This window comes from Bactrocera tryoni, chromosome 5 (assembly GCF_016617805.1).
Source record: "Bactrocera tryoni isolate S06 chromosome 5, CSIRO_BtryS06_freeze2, whole genome shotgun sequence".
Taxonomy (NCBI): domain Eukaryota; kingdom Metazoa; phylum Arthropoda; class Insecta; order Diptera; family Tephritidae; genus Bactrocera; species Bactrocera tryoni.
The window spans coordinates 19,762,200-19,788,651 of record NC_052503.1 but is presented as its reverse complement, the minus strand read 5'-3'; the positions used below and the strand labels follow the sequence as shown (position 1 = coordinate 19,788,651).

General features: G+C 34.4%; 1 protein-coding gene across 3 annotated transcripts; it reads right to left on the bottom strand.

The window, feature by feature from the left end:
* Positions 1–192: 192 nt before the first annotated feature.
* Positions 193–24,481, bottom strand: LOC120777575 (sialin). Of its 3 annotated transcripts, none has more exons than XM_040108981.1 (7): positions 24,233–24,481; positions 7,702–7,943; positions 2,470–2,773; positions 2,272–2,385; positions 1,214–1,640; positions 871–1,147; positions 193–806 (listed from the first exon to the last, which is right to left on the bottom strand). In XM_040108981.1, exons 2-7 carry the CDS (start codon positions 7,764–7,766, stop codon positions 467–469), a joined length of 1,527 nt encoding a protein of 508 aa, XP_039964915.1. In that variant the 5' UTR covers positions 7,767–7,943; positions 24,233–24,481; the 3' UTR covers positions 193–466. The 3 variants fall into 3 exon arrangements, with proteins under 3 accessions (XP_039964915.1, XP_039964914.1, XP_039964917.1); XM_040108980.1 differs by lacking the exon at positions 24,233–24,481 and adding an exon at positions 23,778–24,035; XM_040108983.1 differs by lacking the exon at positions 24,233–24,481 and adding an exon at positions 10,175–10,331.
* Between the last annotated feature and the right edge of the window lie 1,971 nt (positions 24,482–26,452).

Genomic DNA, 26,452 nt, shown 5'->3' with positions numbered 1-26,452 from the left:
TTTCAATCAAAGCCTTGAAAATTTAATAGATAATATAATAAATTTATAGTAAATAACATATATGTATGTATGTGTACATATAGCTTGGTAAGTATATAATCACGTCGCTTTCCAATTTCCTACTGGGCAATATCTTTGCACTATATGAAATAATATTGCCTACTTTTAGGCCTTGAAATAAACAAGTCAGCGTTCTTCTTTAAAAATTGTTTGTTATATTTACTTTCGAAAGTCGTTCAAATATGATTTGTTCACTCAACACTTACACTTAAACTAGGCATATATCTACAAACAAACGTTTTCGCTTAACTAATTATTACATCATTAGGACAAATTTATAGGGATATGCACAAGATTCGCCTCTGCGCTGCTTCTTACACTCTGTATCACAACTTTTCCGTATGTACACACACATCTATGTATATATGTATGTATGTATGTATGCTTGTGTGTATGTAAAAATGAATTATTGCTCCTTGAGCTCAGCTGCCGTGTTCACATAACCCTCCTTGCCATTGCTCTTAGCCAACACAGCACGTTGACGTTCCTCAGCCTCTGCCGCCTTTTGTTCGGGTGTCTTCGCCCATTCTTGAAGTTCACCCGAAGCCCACAACCAATAGATGACACAACCGATGAGATAGATACCGGCCGAAATGAAGAACACCGCTTTCCACTCTTCAGCCGTTTTTTCTGTGACCAAGTAGCCAGTCAACAGGGGGCTGACAATGCCGGGAATGGTGGCGAACGTGTTGCCGATGCCCATCAAAACGCTGGCGTGTTGGGGTGCAATATCCAAATGGTTGACACTAAAACACAAGAAAAGTTCAATGAGTTTGATGAATATAATAGAGCAACTTTTAAGATACTCACGCGAAACCCGACCACGCGAAGGCACCCAAGCCCACTGCTATGGTGATGCAAACCACCGACCATGTTGGATCCGAGAGGTAGGCAGTGAGTATCATAAAAATGGTCTGAGCGAGGAAGGCAGCGCAATTGAAGTAGCGACGCACTTGTGTGGTGGTCAAGATCTTCTTAATCTGCAACCAATCAGCCAAGTAGCCGGAGACACCGAGCAGTATGCCCATAGCCAGGTAGGGTACAGCCGAAACGAAGCCAGTCTTATCCAGATTGAAGTTGAGCGTATCTAAAATGTTGGAAAAGTCGAAATCACAAAATTGTTTACACCAAGAATATGAGTATATAAACACACCTTTCAAAAATGTGGGCAGTTGCGTTAGCAGCGTGTAGAAACCCCAATTTTCGGAGAAATGTGAAGCGATAATAGCATAGAAGGGTTTCGAGGTGAATATCGCCTTCCAGGGGTGTTTGATTTGCTTATTGCTGCCATAACCGATTTTCTTTTGTATAAACTCACGTTCATGGTCCGAGCAGAAACGATCACGATCCGGGCCCGAACGCACCACCAAGATCCATATGAAGAACCATATTAAACCTATTGTGCCGAATACGTAGAAAACACTCTCCCAGCCGTAAGCCGATGCTAAGAGACCCGATGAAGGCATAGCTATAACGGTACCGGCGTAATTGCCCGCAAAAGCAATGGAGGCCATGCGCGAACGTTCCAGCGGTGGTGACCAACGCGACCAGACAGCGTGTATACAGGGGAAGGTGACGCCCTTGAAAGAATATGAAGGAAGTTAGTAAGTTTAGAAGGATGAAGAAGGAAATATAATATTAATATGATATTCATCTTGTTTAGTAGAAATATAGTAATACTCGGTAGATATCGAATTTCCACCTACTTAACTGATAAGCCCTTAAGTTGGGAAGTTGGCAGGATTCTAACTTGAGAAATGGGAACTAATTTAGTGATTCACAAATAAGAGATGGAATTTGATCCAGAAAAGGTAAAAAATTCCATATGGCTCGATTACAACCTAGACTTCGTTTGTCTGATATAAAAGAGCTTTTATAGCTGGTTGCTCTAAAGTTCGACGCTAGTTGAACATTCTGATGAAGTAGACCCAGGTGCTTCCTCGACCTTTTTGGCAAAAATTTTCATCTTATTATATGATCTCTATAACAAATGAACAGAGCATGATAGAGTTTTCAAATTGGTAAACTCTGAAGTTCGATTAAAGTCAGTGAGCTTTAAGCTTTATACGTTTACCTAGTGGGAGTTTTCCTCACAAAAAATGGGTTTTATTAAAATTTTAATATTCTTTATAAGCTTGGGCACTCAAACATGGTCACACCCAAACAACCCTTCCGATTTTTCGTAGTCAAAAAAAGTTTTTGGATATTCACCTCAAAAACACCTTCAATGATGCGCACAGCAAGAAACATTTCCAAGCTATGCTTAGCGGCCAAGGGTGTGAGCAGCGTTAGCAGCGCAGTAGTACCGATACCCAAGCCAAACACCTAAAAACAGCAAATATAAAAAGAAATATATCAATATTGACAATCATATTAACATAAACGCCAAGCACATGCGCATTCACTCACAATATTGCCACCGATTTTGGCGCCAATAAAACCGCCAATGAACTGTGTTGTTATGTAACCGTAGAAGAATGAACTCAATATCAGTCCCCGCTGCTTTGAATCCCAAGGAAAATCTTGTTCATACGAAATATTGCCAGCATCATCGATCACTGTGCGATTCTCAGTCATTGCCACTATGGCCACACTGAGGTTAACGCGCAGCGAGTAAACATTAAAGAAACCGAGGAATGCCAAGAAGACAACAACATAGCGACGCTTCTTCCAAAATTTCCATGAGAGCGGCTCAGCTTCGACTATTTCGTTACTGTTAAAATAAGAAGAGAGTGTGTTAAATAATTCAAAAATTGTTGCTTAATTAAGGTGAGTATTATGTATGACGAATTCCAAACTGAAACCATACAAAGGAAGACTAAAATTATATAAGAAATTAATTTAAGTGTATTATAAATCCAATGACACATCCGTTTTTCCATTATTTAATCTTAATTTCCTTATTAAATGAAGTATGTTTTATATCATTTGAGAAAATTAAGCTCTTGAATAAGACAATTAAACCCAGATTATTAAGTGGCAAATCGCGTCGCTTCTTTTGCTATTCAAACCGACTCAATTAGATATACTCAATTAGCCTTAAATTTACATTTGAAAAACTTCTCAAACTTGTCAAACCCTTCCAACTTTTTTATTCTTTTCTACTCTGGAAAGGTATTTATCTGAAGCAATTAAGTTCTAGATTAAAAAGTTGATAGGTTAATAGTCTCTAAATTTAATTGATTCAATTAACGTCTAAATTTGTTCACTATTCATTTTATACTACTTTGACTGTTCCTTTTTGACTTGTTGGCTAAAACCAAAAGAAGTGTACAGTGCTTACATCATCTAATTAAATTGTACTCAGACTGAAACGATCGCGAGTAGAGGTCGCAAAGGAGACGCTTGATAACGTAGCAGGTGGACGCTACTTTCATCAAAAGCACCATAACCGATGATGAGATATGGGTTTTTGAATAATAGGTCAAAACTGTTCAATAAACTAGCGAATAGCGCACTAACAATGAGTCAAAAAGCCTGTTAAATGGTGTGGTCCGTCATGAATTCGCTTCAATGGTCTGATTTAATTAGATCAGATGGTACCTAATATTGCAGGCAAAGTTAGTTATCATATGCAATACCCTGGGTATATTAAGGGCGGCGTGAGGGTTACACGGGATTTCTCCACAGCTTCGATTTCTTTCCTTACAATACAAAAGCATTGCATCGCATAACGCTTTCCGGGCTTTGCTTTCCTGACTCATACACCAGCAAGGCATTTGTGGCCAGGACAAAGTCGTTGGGCAAGGGTTGCAGCTAGCCTCTTCACTAATGGTCAAATGGTCACGAAAAGGCTTGAGGGAGACTAGGAGGTCGCGTCTCCGATTGGGAGCTCTCCTTCAACTAGCAATTTACAAGCGGAGTTGGTCATTAAGATAGAAATAGATGTACTCTACCTTTAGAGAGGTGTGCATTCACTCCAATAGCTGCGCGGCTACATTTTCTTTGAGCTCGCTAACTAGTTGAGAAGTACACGGCATCATTGTTTACTTATATTGGTGCCTGGTCAATAGCCGAAAACTGCAAAGTCGATGGACATGTAAGCTCTCTTTCCACGATTTCATTCAATTTGAAATGAGTCGATTTTCCGATGTCTTCTTGTGTTCTGGTGTTGGACCTTTGGACCTTTGGACCTTCAATGAACCCAACAAGGTCTGGTCAGCAACCAGAGTGAACCGTAAGACGTTCCGCGAACTACTGTGTCTTATTAAAGTCAATTTCGCTGCAATTGTGGGTATTCTGATTGGTCACTATTCAATAGATTCATCCACGGTGTGGCTAAATATTTTGTCGGCTTTTTGCCAAAGCTGAGTGGTTGAAATCATCTTGTAACTTTCTTCTCTATTAACCGGCTTTTGTCAGACTGAGATTGAATCTTAAGGCGAACCTAGCGTAGTTTCTGGGATTGATATTAACCGTCTTAGTAATTTTCTGGGTGATGCACTTTCAGGAGTTTATGAGTAACACAAAGAACGAAATGGGATTCATTAAATTTGTATCACCCTTACGACCTGACTTAACCTAACTATTACATCGAAATCTTTTCAAAAAGGCTTCTTAGGGACAATTTTGACACCCATGGTGAGGAAGTCTTTATCTAACTGTATACTAAAAATTACTAATTTTAACTTATGATATTTTGCAAAATAAGCAAATTTTTTCGAAATTTATAGCAGACTGCCTTTGAATATTTCTTTTTGATATATTCAAGCAAGTTTCTAAATCTCTATTCAAAATGTTTGATTTCAACATATGCTCTTTTGCAAAATTTGCTCAAAGCCCTTAATAAAACAGCTGAGTAAAAGAATGACTTTGTAAATAGTATTAGCGATTTTGTGGTATGTCGCTGAAAGAAACAAAATGTTGTGGGTGGCGCACATACCAAAACCACCATGTTTGATCAGCTGCAACGGCATTCAAGGCCGACCACATGCCGCACACCTTCAAATTACACTCATATACATGTACATTTCTATGTACACCTATGAATGCCGGCGGAACCTACAAATTAATGGGCTCAAGTCAACAGTTCTACTAGACAATTCTGGGCTTTAGTCAACAGTTCTAATTGCTAGACAATTCTGTTTAGCTTTCGCTTTCGTTAAGACAACAATGTTGCTCGAAGTTGCTGGCTATGTTTACCCGCTTTGGCGGCGGGTTTAATGAACGGGTGAAGAGGAAAGTGTTAGCACATTGTTATCATTGTTGTTGCTTTTGCTTAGTTAAGCGACCGGTTTTCATTGATTGGTTTTTATTAATACTGTTTAGTTCTAAATTTACTTATAAGTATATATGTATATATATAGTATATATGTATGTATGAGTGCTCTATATATTAACATATCTAATATGAATGAGTTATTAGTAAGAAATATTGCAAAATATGTAATTTTTGCTCGTCAGCAATTTGAAATTGTTTGTTGGAGGCAAATATTTCTTTTGTATAGCTCGCCATTGTTTGAGATTAGGCCGCACAGTGGTACGTATTAATAGAAAAAAGACTCAAAAAATTTTAAAATTTTTCAATCATTTATAAAAATTTAAGTCTTTTTTGAAAAGCCCACATTAAAAATTTAAGAGTGTTGCCACATGTTTATGCAAAAATTTTTTATTGTAGAAAAATATTGATTTTGTAACAATTTTTTAAAAAATATATTTTTAAAAGATTTTTAGAGGGTTGCCACCTGTTTACACATAAATTTACTATTGTCAAAAAATATTGATTTTGTAATATTTCTTTTATAAAATTGAATTTTTTTGAAAAAGAATCTGAAAAAAAATCTAAAGCAAAAATATCTATTTCTTATCTTGCAATAATCTTTGATAAAATTAACATTTTTTTTGGAAAACTCTTATTAAAAGTTTCAGTGGGTTGCCACCTGCTTACAATTTTTATTCCATAAAATTAGTAGGATGAAGGATATATTAAAAAAATAAAATGATTCAAATAAATGGGTTTAGAAAAGTTTATACTTGAAATTATTTTTTAATGAGTTGCCAGCTGTTTAAAAATTTGTTTTAAATTAACTTCATGAAATCAGCAAATTGTTTTATTATTGATTTTTAACTAAAGCATTTTCTAAAGCTCTTTAAGAAGGATTAAAAGTAAAAGTTTTTTTAAGAAGTGTTGCCACCTGACCAAAATTTTATATTACATTAAGTTCATAAAATAAATTATTTATTTCACTATAAATATTTAATAATTTTAGAGGACCTAAAAGTAAAAGTATTTTTGAAAGTGTTGCCACCTTTTCCAAATTTTGTATTTAATTATATAAATGGAGTATTAGATTAAGAGAAATATTTATTTCTGAGAAAAATTTTAAATGGCTTACCACATCGAAAAATGAAGTTGGGAGATTAAATAAAATATTGTTATACGCCCACTGCATTCGATGGAACGATGAGCTGTGCGAGATATACGACGACATTGACATAGTTCAGCGAATTAAAAGACAGCGGCTACGCTGGCTAGGTCATGTTGTCCGGATGGACGAAAACACTCCAGCTCTGAAAGTATTCGACGCAGTACCCGCCGGGGGAAGTGGACCAAGTTGAGAAGGACCTGGCTTCGCTTGGAATATCCAATTGGCGCTACGTAACGAAGAGAAGAAACGACTGGCGCGCGGTTGTTAACTCGGCTATAATGGCGTAAGCGGTGTCTACGCCAATTAAGAAGAAGAAGTTATACGCCCATAGAAGAAGTGTTTGAGAAACTTGGTACTTGGTACTCTGACATTAAAAATATTATGAAAGAGGCTTCGATATACCTAAATTATTTTTTACCTTCTAGATAACAGATTTCATCATAAAGAAAAGACTTTTGCGGCATTCATAAATTCTTGATACTTCCGTCAAATAAAAAAAAATAATCATCTAACTGACAGAAGCTGTTTGAAGTCCCTTTGATTTCTCCTCATCTGTTTTACATCTATTCAAATATGCTTTTGACAGAAAACTTTCGATAACAATAAGTCATCCGTCTGACAGCAGCTAACTGACATTCCTTTGACAGGAGCTGTCCGGCCACATGGCACCGTTCGATAACTATATTTGACTTTAATTTGACAGGTGTTATGTGACTTACAGCTGACAGGAACTACTTATATGTATATATGACATCTGTTTACCAATAGCCATCGATCATCAAACTGACAGGACTTATCTGACATTCATTTGACATTTCTTTGATAAAAGCCATCATCGATAGATTTTTATGTACAAATTTTTCTTATGCGACCCACTGTACCCAGCAATGTACCAATATTTACTAATTCACATAAGTATGTGCCTATTATCTTGCGGTTTCTGCATTAGACATGCGGAACATTCGTCTATTCAGAAGGCGGTCTGCAGTGAACTGGCTTTCTGGTCAAACAACTTTTCATCGAAACGGAGAGTTAATGACGAAGTGGCGGAATTCAAATATGCAGATATTAAGTAATAATAAAATGTTTACGAGGGTAGACAAAATGAAATAAAAAATGAACACAATCAGCTAGAAAATAATATATACTAACTTATATACATACGCATGTATATATTTATACTATATATAATGTGTTAATCGTTAATTGGTGTCTCTAGTTGCTGGTTAAAAGTACTTTGCATACGAATTTTGCATTTGCTGCTTAGACTTACGGATCATGGTGCGCAATCTCCATTTTATGCCCATTGAATTTTTCGCTTTTCACAACGTCCTCCATTGCGGTTTGGTGGCTTCGATCCCCGTGGCTTACGACTTGTTTATTGCAAAAGTATTGCTGATTTTATAATTGATCTGCAAACCAGAAATTGTTGAGCAATTCGCCGCTTTGTGATTGTCGTTTCGGTTATTTGGAATAAAATGTGAAGTTCTGGTTAAGTCATACGAACTGCATTTCCTGTAATTAAAGACAAATTGCAAATAAATATATATATTTTTATTTCAATATGAGTCTAATGTACATATATGAATTTTATTTCACGAATAGTCTTCTGGAAGGGCTTCTAAATTTATGGGTGCAATTTTAAGGATCATAGAATCTCCAACGTTGCCTTCTGGTTGTTTCAACCTTGTTCAGGGTATAAAATGTCCTTAGGCGTCAAAAAATTACAAAATTCGTTAGCAAAGCTATAACTTGTATATCTCTCCATTGGACGTTCTAGACTAACTTGTTTTCCCGATAAGCTTTGATATCATTTTAATATAAGTATTATAAAATAAAATTTGGTCCAAATTTCTCTTCCATTTGTGGGCTGCCCTTTTGATATTAACCGGCAAATGAAAGGATCTAAAAATTTGGTGCCGCTTTTAAATGGCTATACGAACTTATTAGATGTTTGTTTTAAAGCAAAAAATGCGCTCGTTGCTTCGCAAGAGAATTTTTTATATGTTTCGTGCGGAACAGAGACTAAGCTTCGCAGTCCTGGATAGTGGCAGTACAACATGCCAATATGGTATCAAAAATTTCATTATTCACTTAAAAAAGTTGATACATTTTTGCTCTCAAGGCTGACATATAGTGTTAGAAGTAAATTTCATATTTTGGAGACGGATCTGAAAACCTAGAATCAATATAAGGCTAGTCTGGCCCGGCCTAAAGGATGCTGTGACACTAAGTTAGCCAGAAGTAATGAAGGAGGAGTCCAGTTTTCCATAAATTAAGTATGAAACATCTAGCATCTTGTTTTAAGTCAGCCAAGTGAACTTGCTGGAGACGAAATAATTCGTCATGAAAGATGCGTGATAGGCTCAAGGGTATTCGTCGTTATAGCAAGATTTTTGAACCAATTTTCTGAATTCGTTTGTTTCACAAGAAGCAAATTTACAACTGCCGTATTAACATCAGTACCTAAATGAAATTAAGGTGTTACATGGGTTTAGGGGTTTCAAGAAAATTTTATTGACTTATTAAATTCTACAGCACCTATAGAATATTGTCCTAAATTTTCAAGTGGATCCAAGTAATAGTTTTAGAGATACAGCCTTCAGAACTTGTGGTCTCGAGCTTAGCTGGGCTAAGTGCGCCGTCTTGAAAATCGTTTTTCTCGTAACTGCTTTTTTAAAGCCGGTTGGCAAGATTTCTCAAGAACTACTCAATCGATTTTCATGAAATCTTTACGCAGATACAAGTTTAAAACACTTGGAGGAAGATTTTGTTTTCGATTACAACTATTTTGAAAAAAAAAAAGAATTTCGCTAAATTTTTTTGGAAAAAATGTCTGCCAAACATCCAATTTTCAGTTTTTTCCTTCGTTCAAGTTCGAAGTTAAGGTTTCAATCAAAACACTTATTTTTTAACTTTAGATGATCTTGTAAGGAGTTATCCTGCCAACGCGGGTGCATCTCTTTTCGAGGGGTTACCGGAAATCCCGAGAATGAAATATTTTTTTCCAAAAATTTCAGAATTGATCTGGTAGTCGAAAAAGTCTTTTTGTATTTGTAATCAAACTTCAACTTTGGTCGATCACTTTTTCCCATTTTTTTGCTAGAGACATTATTCCATCAGTGTAAAACTTTGTCAGTGTAAATCGAAATTTCCAGAACAGAAGCGAGCAAACCTTTTTGTGCTACACGAACTGATACAACATCGTCTCCGTAAACTTCACAAATTTCATTGGTGGCTTGGTGGCATTCTTCCCTTTTTTATACAAAAATTTCAAAACATAACGAATTTCTTCATTATTTTCAATCCTTTTTGAACAGCTGTAACTTTTTTCTTCAACTTCCTCGAATTTAATTTTTTTTTTTTGGTTAAATGAAGCTTAAGTTCTCACTTTTCCAACACTGTATGACACAATGTGGTTGGTAGCACTAGAGATATACGACTGCAACGACATCTATTGACAAAATACGAAAAGACTTTTTCGTCTACCCAATATTTCATTTTTTATATTTTTATATAAATAAGAAAAGAAATATTGAATAAAGTTGTTTTTTACACGACGAAATCCACGTATCCCTTTAAGCCAAGCCTAGGTTTCGTAATCTTTACATTGACGCAGGCAATTAAGTTTCCATTACATAAAGCACATGTTTGCTAAAATAGGTTTCAAATATTTATTATTTTTCTACGAAACATATCACCAGTTTTTAGCACAGTTGTTTTCTCGTAACAAATTCATCACTCACATATAAAGATTTGTTATTATTAATAATGCAAATATTTCTCCAGCACAATTTGCACGAAAATTATTAAAAAACCGCCAAAGAGTTTGGTAATATTTAGAGACGTTTGTGGACTTGTATAAGATCGTTGACAAGCGTGTGACGGATAAATGTGTGATCACAGATCAAGTTGGTAATTGAAAATGAAAATAAAATCCGAGCAGAAATCGATTTTAATGCAAACTAAAATTAGAGAAAGGGCGATTATTTGTGACAACTCGTGCTGCAAAATATTGAACGTAAATCGTGTGGATAAACGGACTTTCAAGTACTCAAAAGGGGGAGGGCACTTTATTTTTATTAGTAGCAAGCTGAAAAAAATCCGTTTAAGCTCTATTTTATATCGCGCATTAATTTTAGTTGCGTATAAAACAGTTAGGTGGGTGCGTTTAAGTAGGAGGCTTAAGTTCTCATGCATATTTTTATTGTATGCTGATGCAACTTGTTGTACAATAATAACCACCCAAACAACAGCTATAGTTATATATATAAATTTATCTTATATATCTTGGTCAATATTTACGTTCAAATGATTTATAACATCTTTAAAACTTTTTTATCATTGAAGATACATATATTTATAGGTTGTATAACCATTTCTTCAAGCGCGTGTCTGAAAATTCGGAACGCTTCGCCCGCTTTGAGTTCATACCGGATCTTTTGGTGCAAGGAGTCGCCAAACCAAACTCTGGCGGCTTTTGCTCTGCCTACAAACCTGCGAGGGAGTTGGGGGTCGGTAGAAGCCATAGGAGGGGAGAGACAATGAGCTTCTTTACGGATGGGTCAAAATGTGGTAAGAAGATTAATGGAGGGATATATTGTCAGGAACTCTCAATCACCTTCAGTTTCAAAATAACTGACTAATGTTGTATTTTTAAAGCCGAGATTTAATAGATTTACTGTCACTTGCTTCAAAATAGTAAATATCAGCACTGATAGCAGGACGCCTTGATATCACTAACCGTGTGTTCAAGGATGATTAAAGAATGCCAAACCTCGTTATCAATGGCATCGCGTCACTTTGTGGTAAGATCTAGTATCGTGCCAGGCCACAGCGGAATCCCAGCTGTAAAGCTGACGAGGTGGACGGAAAGCACTCTAACTCTACTATCAGTACAACGGGAACGAGTCGGTGCTTCATTCTCCCTGTATTTGCTATTACTGCATAGCTGAGCTCACGGAAGCTTGACCAGCGCTTATCGGATGCCAGCTTGCTTCCTGCGTTTGATCTAGCAGGCTTGACTTAATTTTCAGAGTTCACACTTTAGATGTCCCCTTGAGCTGGTAGGAAAAATTAAACAATTATGTCACAAAATTTGTATTTGACTTAAGGCACTTTGGCGCCTTATTGGGTACAGGAATTTTTTATGAGTTCACAAACAGCATATTTATGACAGCATATAGTAGTCTAAGTGTGGTCCTTGGTTCAGTCATCGAACCTAGCCTTACCCCTTTACCATTTCTTGGAAAGAAAGTTACGGTTATCGTAAATGTACCGTGATTGCTTCAAACGGTACACGGTACGGTTTCCACGGTTTTATTTTGTACTATGCCTGTGGATTCAAATTTTTCCAATAGACGCTCAATTGTTGATCTGACAGGACGATAATGATGACCGTAAATTGGATGTAACGCTCGAAAAGTTAAAGCCACTAACTTTGAATTTTGGTGCTAAATTTTAATAAATTCGACTCTTTGTTGTATCGCAAATCTTTCCATGAAGAAATGTCAAACCTTACTGAAGAGAAATGTCAAAAGAGCGGGAAAAATATGGCGCCGTTTACTGTGCCTATCGGTCTACTTTTGTAGTGTCTACTATTGAAAGCCTCGTTATTTCCACCACAGCGCTGAAGGTTTTCGAACTTATTTATTAAAAGTTATTATGTAAACCATTAAGTGTCATAATGGGTCATATGCATATATGTACTATATATTTTTTATTGCATCTCTTTAATATCCACCGCGGACTATTCTTTACAATCTTTACTGTCCTTGAGGAGTATTAGCATAACATTTAAAAATGTCTATGGATTTATATACACATACTTATATGTAGAGGTAGAATTTTTTTTAATTTTATGAATTTAAGTTTTTTTATGACTTTAAACCTTAAGTCGATTATGAAATCTCTAAATTACGGAGATCTTTCCGCCAATCTAAAAGCATATATTAAACATTTCCCTCAGTCAATTGCTATTAACTTAATCTGCCAGGCACTTATCAACAAAGAAACGAAATTTATCATGCAGAAAGAAAGCGCAACAAAAGATAATTAAAAAAACCAACAACAACAATAAAAAGCCAACAACAGAACTAAGCAAATAGCCATAAAACGGCGGCACACGTGAAGCGCCAGAAACTTTGCATGTTTTTAGAAATTGTGACATTGTTATTGACATTTCGCTTGCAAATCACAAAAATGTAGTTAAATATTGTAATGATGTGAGCGATTACGTCCGCCAGAGCAGTCAGTTTATTGCACACACACACACGCATACAAAGTCATTAACTCGCGCCCGCGCTGCCAGCAGGCAATTTCATTAAGTGGCTGCCAACTACTACAAAAGCAAACAACAGCAAGAACGGGACAGTGGATCATCAATGAAATGCATTGCATGCAAATAAGTGTATTTCTATGTGTGTGTGTGGGTGTGTGGAAATAGCTGTAACGCATGTAGTTGTTTTCATCTGCTGCTTAATCCACTTTGCAACCTTTACAGTTTTTCTTAAATTGTGCCAGCATGCAATGTCAACGAAATATTATAAAAAAAGTTAACTACGACTGCATCGCAACTATAATACCCTTCACAGGTAATTTCTTATAGTATAAAAGAGTATATTAGTTAGTTTATTGGTTAGTATAACGGTTAGTTGTATGACAGATATACTTGCATATGCTGTAGCGGTCCGATCTTATCATATATTTTTGAAAATTATAGCTTTCTTTTAATAATAATCTGTGTAAAATTTCTTGACAATATCTCTTCAAATAAAAATGCTTTCCATACAACAACTAAATTTTAATCGTTCTCTTTTGTATGGCAGCTATATGCTATAGTAATTCTATACAAACAATACATTTGGAGATTTCAGTTTTCTTGGAAAATAAGCTGTGCCAAATTTCGTCAAGATATTTCGTCAAATAAAAAACTTTTACATACAGGGACTTGTTTCCGAACGTTCAGTTTGTATGTGAGCTATAGCCAGTGGTGGTCTGATATCAGCAATTCCGACAATTGCACACTTGTTTAGGGAGAAAAGGACGTGTACAAAATTTAAAATCAATACCTCAAAAACTGAGCGACAAATGCACATATATAGACAGACAGACGAGTATTAATAAGTTAGGTTGTCACTCTGATTATATAAGCATATACGTATATATTTTATAGGATCTCCGATTTTTCCTTCTGGTTGCTAGAAACTTAGTGCCAAACTCACTAAACATATGCAGGGTATAACTAAGAAAACAAACAACCGTTAAAACAAATAGAGACACAGTGGGTGATGGTAGAAAAGTAGCGTGTTCTGGGAAATTAAATATAATAAATATAATCAGAGTCAAATTGTACTAAATAAAATCATAAATACCGAGTACCCTGTAGAAAGTGTAAAGTGTGTGATTTTAACAACTTCGTAACAAAAGTTGAATGATACTTATAGACATATTCGATACGCCTTCACTCTACTAACTATGAGCAAATTATAAAGGAAATAACCATAAAGTTATTTACTTGACTTCGATCAGGGATTATGTAAGTGGATACCAAAATAAAGTATTATAACCTCTTAGCATTCTGCGATTTTTTGTTTAGGCCAGTTTATGTGACCAGCTTTTTGTTCGACTTGCTGCGCTCCATTTATTTGGCGAATCGAGGACAGCTTACATAAAACTAACAAAAGCAATAGTTGTCAGATTTATGAACAAATATTCAATAGTATCTAACTTTTAAATAAATTGTATCAAGATCATGATGTGGTTATCATTAAACCTTTCGTGTACTATAAGCTCATTTTTTCGTATGAAAACCCTTATTCGTTCATATTTCGTTCTCAGATTAGTGCGAAACCTTTCAAAATAATAAAAAATATAAAAATTCATAGTATGTGGAAATCCATTGGGAACGAAAGATAAAATAACTTGAGAGAAAAATAATTTACGGGCAATCTGAAGTCGAGATAAGGTAGGGAAATTTTTAAGGGTTATTTTTCACATAAATTTTGAGGTTCTGTCAAAAAAGTCTGTATACAAAATTTATAGATGATGTCATTACCTGCAACATTGTTATACAACTTCATTCGATTGGACTTATAGGCTTGCCGAAAATGTAGATAAACCGTTTTTACCGATTACAACAGCAACGACACCTCTCCCATTCCTTTTTCCGACCTTAGATCGCACGTAAATTATTTTTCCCTAAATGTTTGTTATTTTATCTTTCGTTTCCGATTAGTTTCATTCTAAGCTATGATTTTTGTTTGCTTTCAGAAATTATCTATTCTCGTCTATACATATTTAAATTGTTTGTGTTTTCACTCGGGAAATTTTTCCTATTATAATAACTTATAAATTACGCATGCGTGTTTTTTTAAGCAAATAAATAAATTTGCATTTTTTCATTAAGTCGAACTATATTAAATAATGAATCATATATGCTATTGCCATAAGCAGGTTATAGGTAATTGAAGATGAGCAAATCAAGTACACGCTTTTAAATGAGCTTAATTCGTATGAAGAGGATAGATGGGTTTCCTTAGGTAAAAACAGCATTTTTTCTTATAAAAATGAAATATTTTATGAGAATTTCTTATTGTTACAAACATACACTATTAGCACAGAAATTCTGAAATTTTTGGAAAAAAATATTTTAAACTCGGTCATTGCGACGCCATTTCCGGTGACCCCTCGGAAAAACAGATGCACCCGCGTTGGCAGGATAACTCCTTATAGAATCATCTAAAGTGAAAAAATACGTGTTTTGGTTAAAACGTTAACTTAGAACTTGGATGAAGGAAAAAAACTGAAAATTGGATTTTTGGCAGACATGTTTACAAAAAAATTCAAACTTCAGTGAAAGTTAAGCGAAACTTTTTTTGTAAATAGTTGTAATCGAAAAAAATCCTCCATCCAAGTCTTTAAGAATTGTATCTCAAAGACATGTGTAAAATTTCATGAAGATCGCTTGAGTAGTTCTCGAGAAGTCTTGCTAACCGACTTCAAAAACACAGTTTTGAGAAAAATACGTTTAAAGACGTCGCACTTTGCCTAGCTAAGCTTGAGCGCACAAGTTCTGAAGGCTGTATCTCCGAAACTATTACTCAGCTCAACTTGAAAATTTATTACAACATTTGAGTGGCTTCTATTGTATCGTTTTTAAGACGACGCCTGCAAACTTATGAAAAGTGATGTTACGTTATTTTGAATTTTAGGTGACGATATATGTATACTACAAATATATGTTTACAAAGGCATGTTCATCTAACTTCATGAACTTTATCAAGAACTGTTGAAAATTCTTTCGTTGGTAAACACTGGAAATTCTTCGTCTGCCATCGATTGCAATAAGCTTATCGCATGGCAAATAAGCGAAGCAAATCCATAAATCATATTAAGCCAAAATAAAGAAATCGAAAATATATTACCGTTTAAAGTAACATATGTTAATTTACTGCCCATAAAATCAATTAGTTCGATAGAGAAAATTAAGTGGTGAGCGGTTAATTAGTATGAGAAAAAACATAATAACAGTAATAAGCAGGGAATACCTACTAATTAATGAGCTTTTTATGGCTAATAATAATAAAGTTTAGAATATTTTTCCATGCGACATTTAACTCGTGGAAGATTTTACGCTCTATTTCTCATTACCTGTTATTAGTCTACTGAAATAATTTTGTTCATTCTTCATTTCAATCATCTTGCAGTCGAACACTCCATAAATCTTACTTGAAATATGCGAGCGAAAAGTGTTTTGAACTACTTGCTTTTAGATAGGGGAAACCAAAGATTTTGACCGAGACCAATAGCAAAAATTGCTTACAAGAAGTCACGGTGACTGCTCAAGTTTCGCTAAACCAAAGTTGAGCTATCACAACGAACCGCGAAATATGGCTTAAATCGATGTTAGCTGTCTCAGCAGACCTTTTTTTTGTCTTACATAATCTTATTATTGCATGAGGGTTTTATGATTTTTACCTAAGAGCTTTCGTTGTCACAAAAGACCCGTCTCTCAAGAGAAAAGTTAAAAGTTTGTGAGAAAGCTCTGTAACCTAACCTATATAGCTATGCTCCATTTGATATGTCGAATTTTATTTTTAACCACTGATTATTTTAGGGAGATCATTATGATCAATGCAATGCTTTGTATTTCAGATGTACTTTTATACCTTGAACAGGGCATATTGGATTGGAAACCCTATAGAATATGTAAAATTTTTTTCTCTAGGGGCGCTACAAAAGTGAACCGTAAAGGACCGAAAAGTACGCAATATATTTTCACGCTCTTTTCAATAGGGTTTGCCATTTCATCATGAAAAGATACACGATCCAACAACGAGTCGAATTTAATAAAATTTACTACCGAAATTCGAAGCCAGTGGCCTCAACTTTAGGAGCGCTACGTCCAACTTATCATCATAATCATCCTGTCAGATCAACAACTGAGCATCTAGTGGACAAATTTTAATCCACAGGCACAGTACAAAATGTTTCCGTGCCAGTCAGACAAAGAAGTGCCCGTAGTTTTGAGAATATTGCTGTCGCTAGCGCATCAATTGAAGAAGACTCAAATCAGTCTCTCACACGTCGTTCTCAAGCGTTGGGCATTTCTTTGACGTCGTTGTGGCAAATTTCGCGAAAAGATCTTGTCCTACATCCTTACAAGATCAAATTGACGCAAGAACTGAAGCCTCTTCACCACCAAAATCGTCGTATGTTGGTGAATTGGGCTGAGCAACAACTTGAAAATGATCCGGATTTTCATCGGAAAATCATCTTCAGCGATGAGGCATATTTCTGGCTGAATGACTTCGTCAATAAGTATTCACACGTACTCCATGAGTCACCGTTGCATTCCGAAAAAATTACGATTTGGTGAGGTTTATGAGTATCATTGAGCCATAATTCTTCCGTTAAAACCAAGACTGGCACATTACTATGAATGGGAATCGCTACCACTCAATGATAACCGAATATTTTTGGCCCGAATTGGATGATTGTCCAAATCAATATGTAATTCCAACAAGATGGCACCACAAGCCACACAGCGAATGTCACAATCGATTTATTGAAAACCAAGTTTGGTGAACGTGTTATCTCACGAAATGGCTCAGTCAATTAGCCGCCACGGTCGTGCGATTTGATGCGGTTAAACTATTTTCTGTGGGGCTACGTCAAGTCTATGGACTATAGCAATAAGTCAGTGACGATTGATGAACTTCGTAGGAATGTCGAGCTGAAATACATTTTATGTAAAGCTTCATCTGCTGTCTCACACTCCAAAATGTTTAGAGTTTTCAACTATTGTTGTTCTGAGTTATTAACTTTGGTAGTTAGATATGTCAAAGTTTAAGCTCGTTCTAAAGCAGTTTGATTAATTTTTCATTACCTTTTCTACGAATATGAAGATTAATGCATAGGCGAAATATTTTTTTAGTCAGTGTTAATATTTTATTTTTTATTGCAAATCATTCCAGCGTATCTAGCTACCAATTTCAAGCTTCTATAAGCAGTGTTGTTTAATATTTCATAGATTTGCTGCTGAAAAATAAACTGGTTGAAGGGGGATTTTCCATTTCTCAACTCGAAATTTGCTACTGCTCGTTGCACTGCTTGCATTTAACGCGTGACTTCTTAAAATTTAAATTTTATTTTTTATGTTTTTTGACACAGATATATATATATATATTTATTTATTTACAAACGTATGTATATACACATAAGAGAAGTTACAAACTCATTTACATGCGCAAACAGTTATGCACTTGCAATAAAGTTCATCGCCTCAAGATAAATGTCAACAACTGCAATTGTTGCTACCAAACAAACACACATACATACATAAATACGGACTATCGTACGTCATACATTTGGTGTTTATTAAATACAGTTAAATAAACATGAAAATCGTTAATTTATTTTTTTAATAAAAAACAAGTACACAAGCTTTAAGAGTTTCATGAGAAGCTTTTCTATGGAAGTGGCAAATTACGGTCTTGTCTTACGAGAGAGTACCACTGTGAGATTATTATTTAAATATTTTTTTTTTTCATTTTCGATCTAAGAAATAGCAAGCATTTTACTCAAGTGCAAAGAAACTTTTTCAAAATAATTTACTTTTTCGAAAATAGTTCAATAACAAGAAAACTTATGTTTCCTATTAACTATTTTAAAATAATTTATTGTTTGTTAAACATGTGTTTCGTGCTTCGAACAAAGTTTCAACAATATATATGTATATGACATACATATTCATAAGTTTGTACAAAATATATTTAAAAGCGGTATATATGCATTACTATGTAACTCGATTTGTTTTACTTAGCCAAAGGCAAAACCATTAATTATAATACAATAAGTTTTGAAATATGCAGATATATATATATGTATACTATATATGCATACATATCCGAACCAGAGGCTGAAAATGCATTACGTTGAAACCGGTTTTCTTTTTACAGTTGCTGTTTTATCTCCTTTATCAAATACTTTATATCCGGTAGTCACCCAACCTTATGGCTTGAATATTGATGCTTAAGACGCTTAACCAGTTTGATATTAAAAAAATATATATATATGTATATATATATCGATTGGTTATACCTCCAGAAATAATGGCATAGAATTATAAATCGATATTTCAATATAATTCTTCGGAGACAATGATCCGATCCCTATGAAATTTTTTCTGCGTGTTCTGTATATACTTATCCAAACAATGATATACCAGTTTTTCTGACCAAAAATCCATTTTGGACAAAAATTAACAAAATTTTGGATATATTAGATTTTTTTTTTCAAAAACGCCGTAATTTTGGCATTTTTTAAAAAATTTTTTTGTCACATTTTCTAACACGGAAACATTTCATTATTTTCCGCAAGCTTTCACAGCAGCTTCCATAGGGATCTCAGAGCATATCCCCAAAACAGCGAACTTCCTATGAGAAGTTGCATTTTCATCAATTACATTTTAATCTTAATCTAGTTGATATGCGTAGCTCCTGCTTCCATATTTCGGGAGACCATTTAACTATCTCTGAACTTATAGAAAGCTGAACGAAGAACGTTAATCTTATGTCAATTGACCTAAAATGAAACTTTTCTTATTTATTAGCGCCATATTACCCTTGGTTCTTTACTATTAATGAAAATGTTTCTTTTCTTTTGTGTTTTTAAAGCTGAGAGCATCACGGCATCATAAGCGCATCGATTCAAACGAGCGCTCCGAGGAAACCGTTTTGAGTCAATTGGAAAATTGACTTTAACAACTCTTTCGAGTGTTCGAAATAGCTTTGGCACAAATGTATTGAGACCAGTTTGAGGGGGACGACATACAAAAGATTAAGATTTTTAAAATTATGAATATAGTCTTACTATTTTTTGCCCACAGTACAACTAACAACTAACAACTTATGTATATATATTTAATATTTTTCATGACCAATATAATAGTGAATAAATGTTTATTTTGTGTTCAAAAGAAAATAAGACAGAATGATGTATTTCGGACATACCAAAAACCGTCAGTAGAAACTTTAGAATTCTTAGATGAAGTCTAGCTCTTAGTTGCCCTATTCCCTTTCTTAAAAAATATATATGAACTATGAGAGAAATATGCTTAATTGTAGGAATATATTAGAAAAACATGTCATCCTCTTTAGTTTCACCTCACAAAAATGTGAGAAAGTAACTCAAGTTATTTTTATTAGAATTTATTATGATACAAGTTCTTAAAACATCCAATACAATCATATTGAGCTGTCTATAGTGCAATTAGCCACATTTTAACAAATTGTGAATCGAACATACAAACTGTATTAATCAAAGAGACTAGCATAATGAAATTTGTAGACTCAGCTTGCTAAGCGTTTATTAAATACTAATGAGTTATCCTCTTACGCTCTAGTATTGAGTTCAACTCGATAACTCTGCTGTTCCCATCACATAAAGCAGAGGCATATAGGTAATTAGCAAAGTAACGGTTAATCAAAAGCACTTAATTCAAGCTTAGTGAATGTTCGACAATAATGAAGGTTATGCTTACGAGGCTCATAAGACCTTTAATGCAATAGTTGAATTTGTTACATAACTTGAAGAAAGTGAAACTTAAAATTAACTAATAATTACTGTGTGATAATTAAATGAAGTCGAAATTTTGTTGATGCCGAAGGTTAGCTAACAGATGAAAGAGTTATAGTAGCAACATACATATAATCATACTCATGATATATATATATGCATATATACATACGTTAAATAAATATTTTTTAGCTCTTTCGTTGTTTTTTTTTAAAGCGTACGGGAGATTGATGGCGTATTGGGAATTTTAAATTCTAGTACTAGTATTTTCATTTTTCTGAAATGCATTTAAGATAAATATATACTCGTCAATAGTATTTACGCTTTTGGGTATAAAAATCTGGTCAGGTTGTTATATCTACATGTATTTTCAGTAAGCCTACTATTCCTTATTGGATTGACATGCAATTTTTTCTTGTAGAAATATAGCTGTAAAGAGTTGATTCACATCAATGAAATATCATTGGAACACGACAACAAATGACTAATATCACTAGAGGGCAAATATCAAAGATCTACACAAATATCCAGCATTGTGTGATTCAGTCACATTACTATAACAGATTTTATAAAAACAGTTTCAGGAGACGAATTTTTTAGCCTATAAAAAAGCGGTGCTTTTGTCAGGAAAGAAAGTAAGAAAAGACGACAGTCGGCCAAGACAGCTTCACACGACGTTTTTATCTGCTGTATTTCTTTAAATCCTCGTCAGACATTATAAATGACCTTACCGATGCGAAGGGAGTGATAGTGGCTTCATCAACGATTCGCTGGAGGCGGTTAGGTTCCTTCCGAAACTTTCATAAATATATTAATAATATTGCGGAATTAAAAGATTTTGAATTTCAAATTCTGCGCGAGGATACTAGATGGGAGAGAACCAAACACGTTCATTGAAACCCCAAATATTTGTACAAAAGTTCTACCCAACCATGGATCTGCCTGTATCAGCTGCTAACAGTGAAAGACTGTTTTCGGCTCTTCTAAAGTTTTACTTTTAGCATGCGACTAGCGAAGACTGATCGTCCTAGCTCTCCTCAATATCCATAGAGATATTGATGCTTCGAGCGAAGAAATTTTATACGTGGCCCTGCTTTCCTGCTCAGAAGACTCGTTAGTACATTTTGGCATGTCCTTTTAGTTCCTGAGTTTTATTGATCTGAAGTTTGGCACCCGTTATTTCCTTCACAAGAAGCTGCTCATCTGTCGGAACCACCGTTATATAGTAGACTCACAATAGCATATAGCTGTCATACAACCCAACCGATTGAAATCAAGTTTCTGTATGAAAATAAATTGTATTTGTAGTTCAGATCAAACAACTATGTCATATAGCTGCCTTACAACTTGACCATACAGCATCAAAATACATACTTTTTACACCCTTTTGTGCTATAAGAAATGCACCTGTGAGTGGTAGCATAGACTGGAGGCAGATGAATAAATAAAATAAATAAATCTTTTTGCTTATTTGATATTATTAAAAAAGAAACTAAAACAAATATTCCAGTTTGGGTTCTTTTTATGTATGTACTACTTAACTTTTGAATTTTGAAAAGTGATCCTAATATTTCATTTAAATTTAAAACTTTTTTTAATTTTAATATTTAAAATACCCAGTTTTTGCATTTGTTATAAAAAAATCAATATTTTTTGTACCATATTTTGATTATATTATGTTTTACTAAAAATGTATTAAGCACAAATTTTAATTTTAAATTTGAAATAATCGAAATCGATATTTCATAAAAAATGAAAAGGATTTTCTTTTTAATATTTACCTCATACTTTTAATAAACTATTGTTATTATGTTACTACTTTTTTTTTCTTAATTAAAGTTTATTTTCTTTATTGTGTTGATTAGGATATTAGAAAATATGAAAACAAAAATATGTATTGTGTGTAATATTAGGTGTCGAAAAAGTCTTTTCGTATTTTGTCAGTAGATGTCGTTGTATTCGTATATCTCCATTGCTACCAATCACCTTGTGTCAAACTATATAGTGTTGGAAAGGTGAGATTTTAAACTTCATTTAACAAGACAAAAATTAAAAAATCGGGGAAGTTGGAAAAAAATTACAGCTGTTCAAAAATGAGTGAAAATAATGAAGAAATTCGCTATATTTTGAAATTTTTGTATGAAAAAGAAAATAATGCCACGCAAGCCACCAATGAAATTTGGGAAGTTTACGGAGATGATGCTGTATCAGTTCTTATAGCACAAAAATGGTTCGCTCGCTTCCGTTCTGAAAATTTCGAAAATTCGATTTACACCAACGTGAGTTTTACACTGATGGGAGAATGTTTTATCGGAAAAATGGCAAAAATGGTTGACTTGGTACATATTTCTTTATTTATTTTTTAGTATAAATATAAAAAAAAGTTGAAATGTGATTAAAAATACGAAAAGACTTTTTCAACTACCCAATATTTAGTATGTGGGATGATAATATCTAGATTAAATCGATTCGAAGCTACTCCAACTCCCATATATAGAATAGTTTTTGTTTGATGCCATGTGAAGAATAATATAGATTCTGTGCAGCCTTAGTTAAAATAATTATTTTTTAGTATGAAGAAAAAGCTACAAATAAATATACTTTTGAAATGATTTAATTGTTTTTTTTTTCATTGTACGAAATGTATATTATTTTTAATATTTATAATTTTATTTTCTTACTATTTTGATTGAGTTAAATATTTATTCTTTATATGTGTTCATATGTAAATAATTAAGGGTTCACAACTTGTCATAAAATCATAGACTTTTACACTTGTTTAAAATAATTGTTGTTGGATTACATAAACAAATGAGTTTAAGCAATTTTAATTATCAACGTTCTGTTTTCGGTTCGTTATAACTTATGACTTCATGAGACTATATGAAACCCCTGAATATGTGTATATACATATACATAGTATAATTTTCACACTCGACAAAAAATCACTAATATTAATAACGCTTTGTTGTTACTAATTAAGAAACCTGTAATTAGTATTTAGTGATGTGCACCTAATATTTGTGAATTTAAATTTTTTTCAAAACTGCACTTTGTGGAGTTCAACTTTGCTGATGTCGGTACAAACAAGTCGAAGTTTGATTTTATCTTGGTACCATGAATAATATTTATGATAACAAGTCACTCTTTGCACTCTTTCTTTGCCTCATGCACTTTTCAATCCACAAGCTAAAGTTAAACACAATTTTCTTGCCTTTTCCTTCTCGATTAAAAGAAACAGATTTGCATACTTAAGAATTAATTAATGACCTTCACTTGCAAATATAATTTTCCTTTGTTTGCGACACACGCTTAAGACCGTAGTAAAAATTTCACACGCGCAGAACCGGGCGCAGAGTAATTTTCCGCAAAACCGACACAAACGAAAGCCAAACCAAGCCGGGTATTGAAACACTGAGTCAAATTGGACGCGATCGTTTTTGCGCTGTGCGTAGACGGAACTGCGCTGAACGCCCGAAATGAAACACGTTTGTCGCGGCTCAGCTGTGCAAATGCACTGATTGCTGAAAAAGTCGGCTTCGAGCCGAAGCTACCAAGCAAGCCACGCTCACAATATACACTTGGAAGTATATAAGTATATACATATAATACATAGATATGCAAAAGTATAGTGTGTCAAAACGCCACAGGCATTTCAAGCCGAACAAACTTGGCTACAAACACACATACTCGACATATTTCCAACAACCACTTGCCTAAATTACCTGATAACTGTCGGTCTGCGTTCCGTATACTCGTGTACTCGCGGCTCAGTTACCGTTAATACATAAATATTTTTGTTTAATTTGAAATTCCGCCTGCGTTCACTTGCTCTTAGCCACACTTTCAATTGATTATTAACCGACTTGTTGTTACAACTTCGAAGTTATGATAACTATACAGTAATTTTGTACAACAACAACTAGTGCAGTGCGCAAAGCCACAGCCGCGTTATGCCGCCTTCAGCGTACGAGTCTCAAAAAGCGACTGACGAGCGTCTCGAACTATTACCTTCCAACTTTCTTTTCGCAAAAGTCGGTCTACGCTATTGACTGCGACTCGACGCAAGTCGCTTTCGGCCGCTTGATCGTGTCGTTTATTGATATATCGTATAGTTATGAGCATACGATGGCATTGGCGTAATTAATCTCTTCCAACTGGTTTTACAAGCCACTATAAAGGAAAATAAAGCAGGCATTAATGCTTGTCTTATCAGAATTTACCGTTGCGACTGTTAGTAAACGCACAAATACACAGAAACACAGACATCCAATAATGCAAACACACATACATTGACAACTTTTAGTGTCTTAAGAACGCCACGGCGTATGAGCCTTATCAATCCTCGCTTATAATCGACCAAATACACAATACACACACATATGTATATACTTTTCTAAGTAAAAATACGGTTGTTAAGTAATTACCCGTTGGATCATAAAGATAGTATAAAGATAGTGAAAGTGTCGATTTTGAAGTTCAAATCCCTACCATAATAATAAAAAGCACTAATAAGCATATAAACAGCTTCATATAAACCCACACATATACACAAGTTGCAGACACGGCGCATGCGAGTTGTAAATATCTAGTCAAATATTTACCCCCTGCTGTTTCTACTATTTAATGATATCTTTTTATGGGGTGAGAGCTGTAAATAAGCGTGTGTTTTGATAAAATATTTATTGTTTTATAGAACTCACATTTCAGGCGAAATATCGTCGAGTGGAAATGTCAAATTTATAACTCAAAAGTTGAATCGTTATGTAGACTAAACAATTTCTTATCAATCTGAGTTTATCCGGTAATGATTTCTTTTGTGTACTTGATTTCATTCATGACATAGCAGAACATACAGTATTATATAACTAAACAAGTAAGGAAATGCTGAGTAAGAGCCAGGCCGGACTACTTTTAGTGCTAAATTAACGTACGCTCGATCATATAGTTTATTATATTGATCATTACTTTGAGAATTATATCATGTTGAGTGAAGCAACTTTTGTTATAATGAAGAAAATTGGATAAAAAGGAATCTGGCATGTTGATAAAGTATTGCATTTTAAGCGAAAAAATTCTGTTAAAGTCAAAGTTTGGATTATTAATCGAACATGTACATCATATCGTTCACAAATATTTGGGCATGAGGAAGCTTTGAGCAAAGTGAGTGCCGCGCGAGCTCACTTTTGACCAAAAACAAGGACGAACTGATGATTCGGAGCAGGGTTTGGAGATGTTCACGAGTAATAAACCCGAGTTCCTGCTTCGATATGTGACAATGAATGAATATTGGCTTCAGTATTTCACTCCGAAATCCAATCGGCAGTCATGCGAGTGGATTGCACACGATAAACCCGCTCCAAAGCGTGAAAAAACGCAACCGGCTGGCAAGGTTATGGCGTCTGTACCTTTGGAACAAATTTTATTAACTACCTTGAAAAAGTTTGAAGAACGAAATCGTTTCACCAAGACAATGCCTCGTGGCGCAAGTCAGTGAAAACGACAGTAAAAAGTCAGGAATTGGGCTTTGAATTGCCTCCATATTCACCGTATCCTCTAGATCTGGCCCTCAACGACTATTTTCTGTTCTTCTCAAGAAGAATGCTCGCTGGGAAAAAAAAATTACGAATATATGAACTGAAACCAATTTTGAAGCAAATGACAAATTGTACTACAAAAATGGGATCGAAAACTTGAAGTGTCGCTATAATGAAACGAATTTTGTCAAAAAACGTGTTTTAATATGGTACACTGGAACTTTCAATTGCCCTTTTATATCATCTAATCAAAATTTACCCGGATTTACAAAAAAAAAAACTATATTTTCTGGTATTTTAATAACCGCCATCTTGAGCAAATACAACCATGACAAATCCAATTTTTCATACACTTGCCATAAGGCTCAGATGCGTTGGTCTTCAATGCTTCTAGGGTATTTTGTTGTT

What these genes read in the sequence shown, in the direction of transcription:
- LOC120777575 (XM_040108981.1), bottom strand. Translation starts at nt 7,766, where the DNA reads ATGGAGGACGTTGTGAAAAGCGAAAAATTCAATGGGCATAAAATGGAG. An exon ending in CCAAAATCGGTGGCAATATT is followed by an intron (nt 2,386 to 2,469) that starts GTGAGTGAATGC and finishes TGCTGTTTTTAG; the next exon opens with GTGTTTGGCTTGGGTATCGG. An exon ending in TCATTGAAGGTGTTTTTGAG is followed by an intron (nt 1,641 to 2,271) that starts GTGAATATCCAA and finishes TATTCTTTCAAG; the next exon opens with GGCGTCACCTTCCCCTGTAT.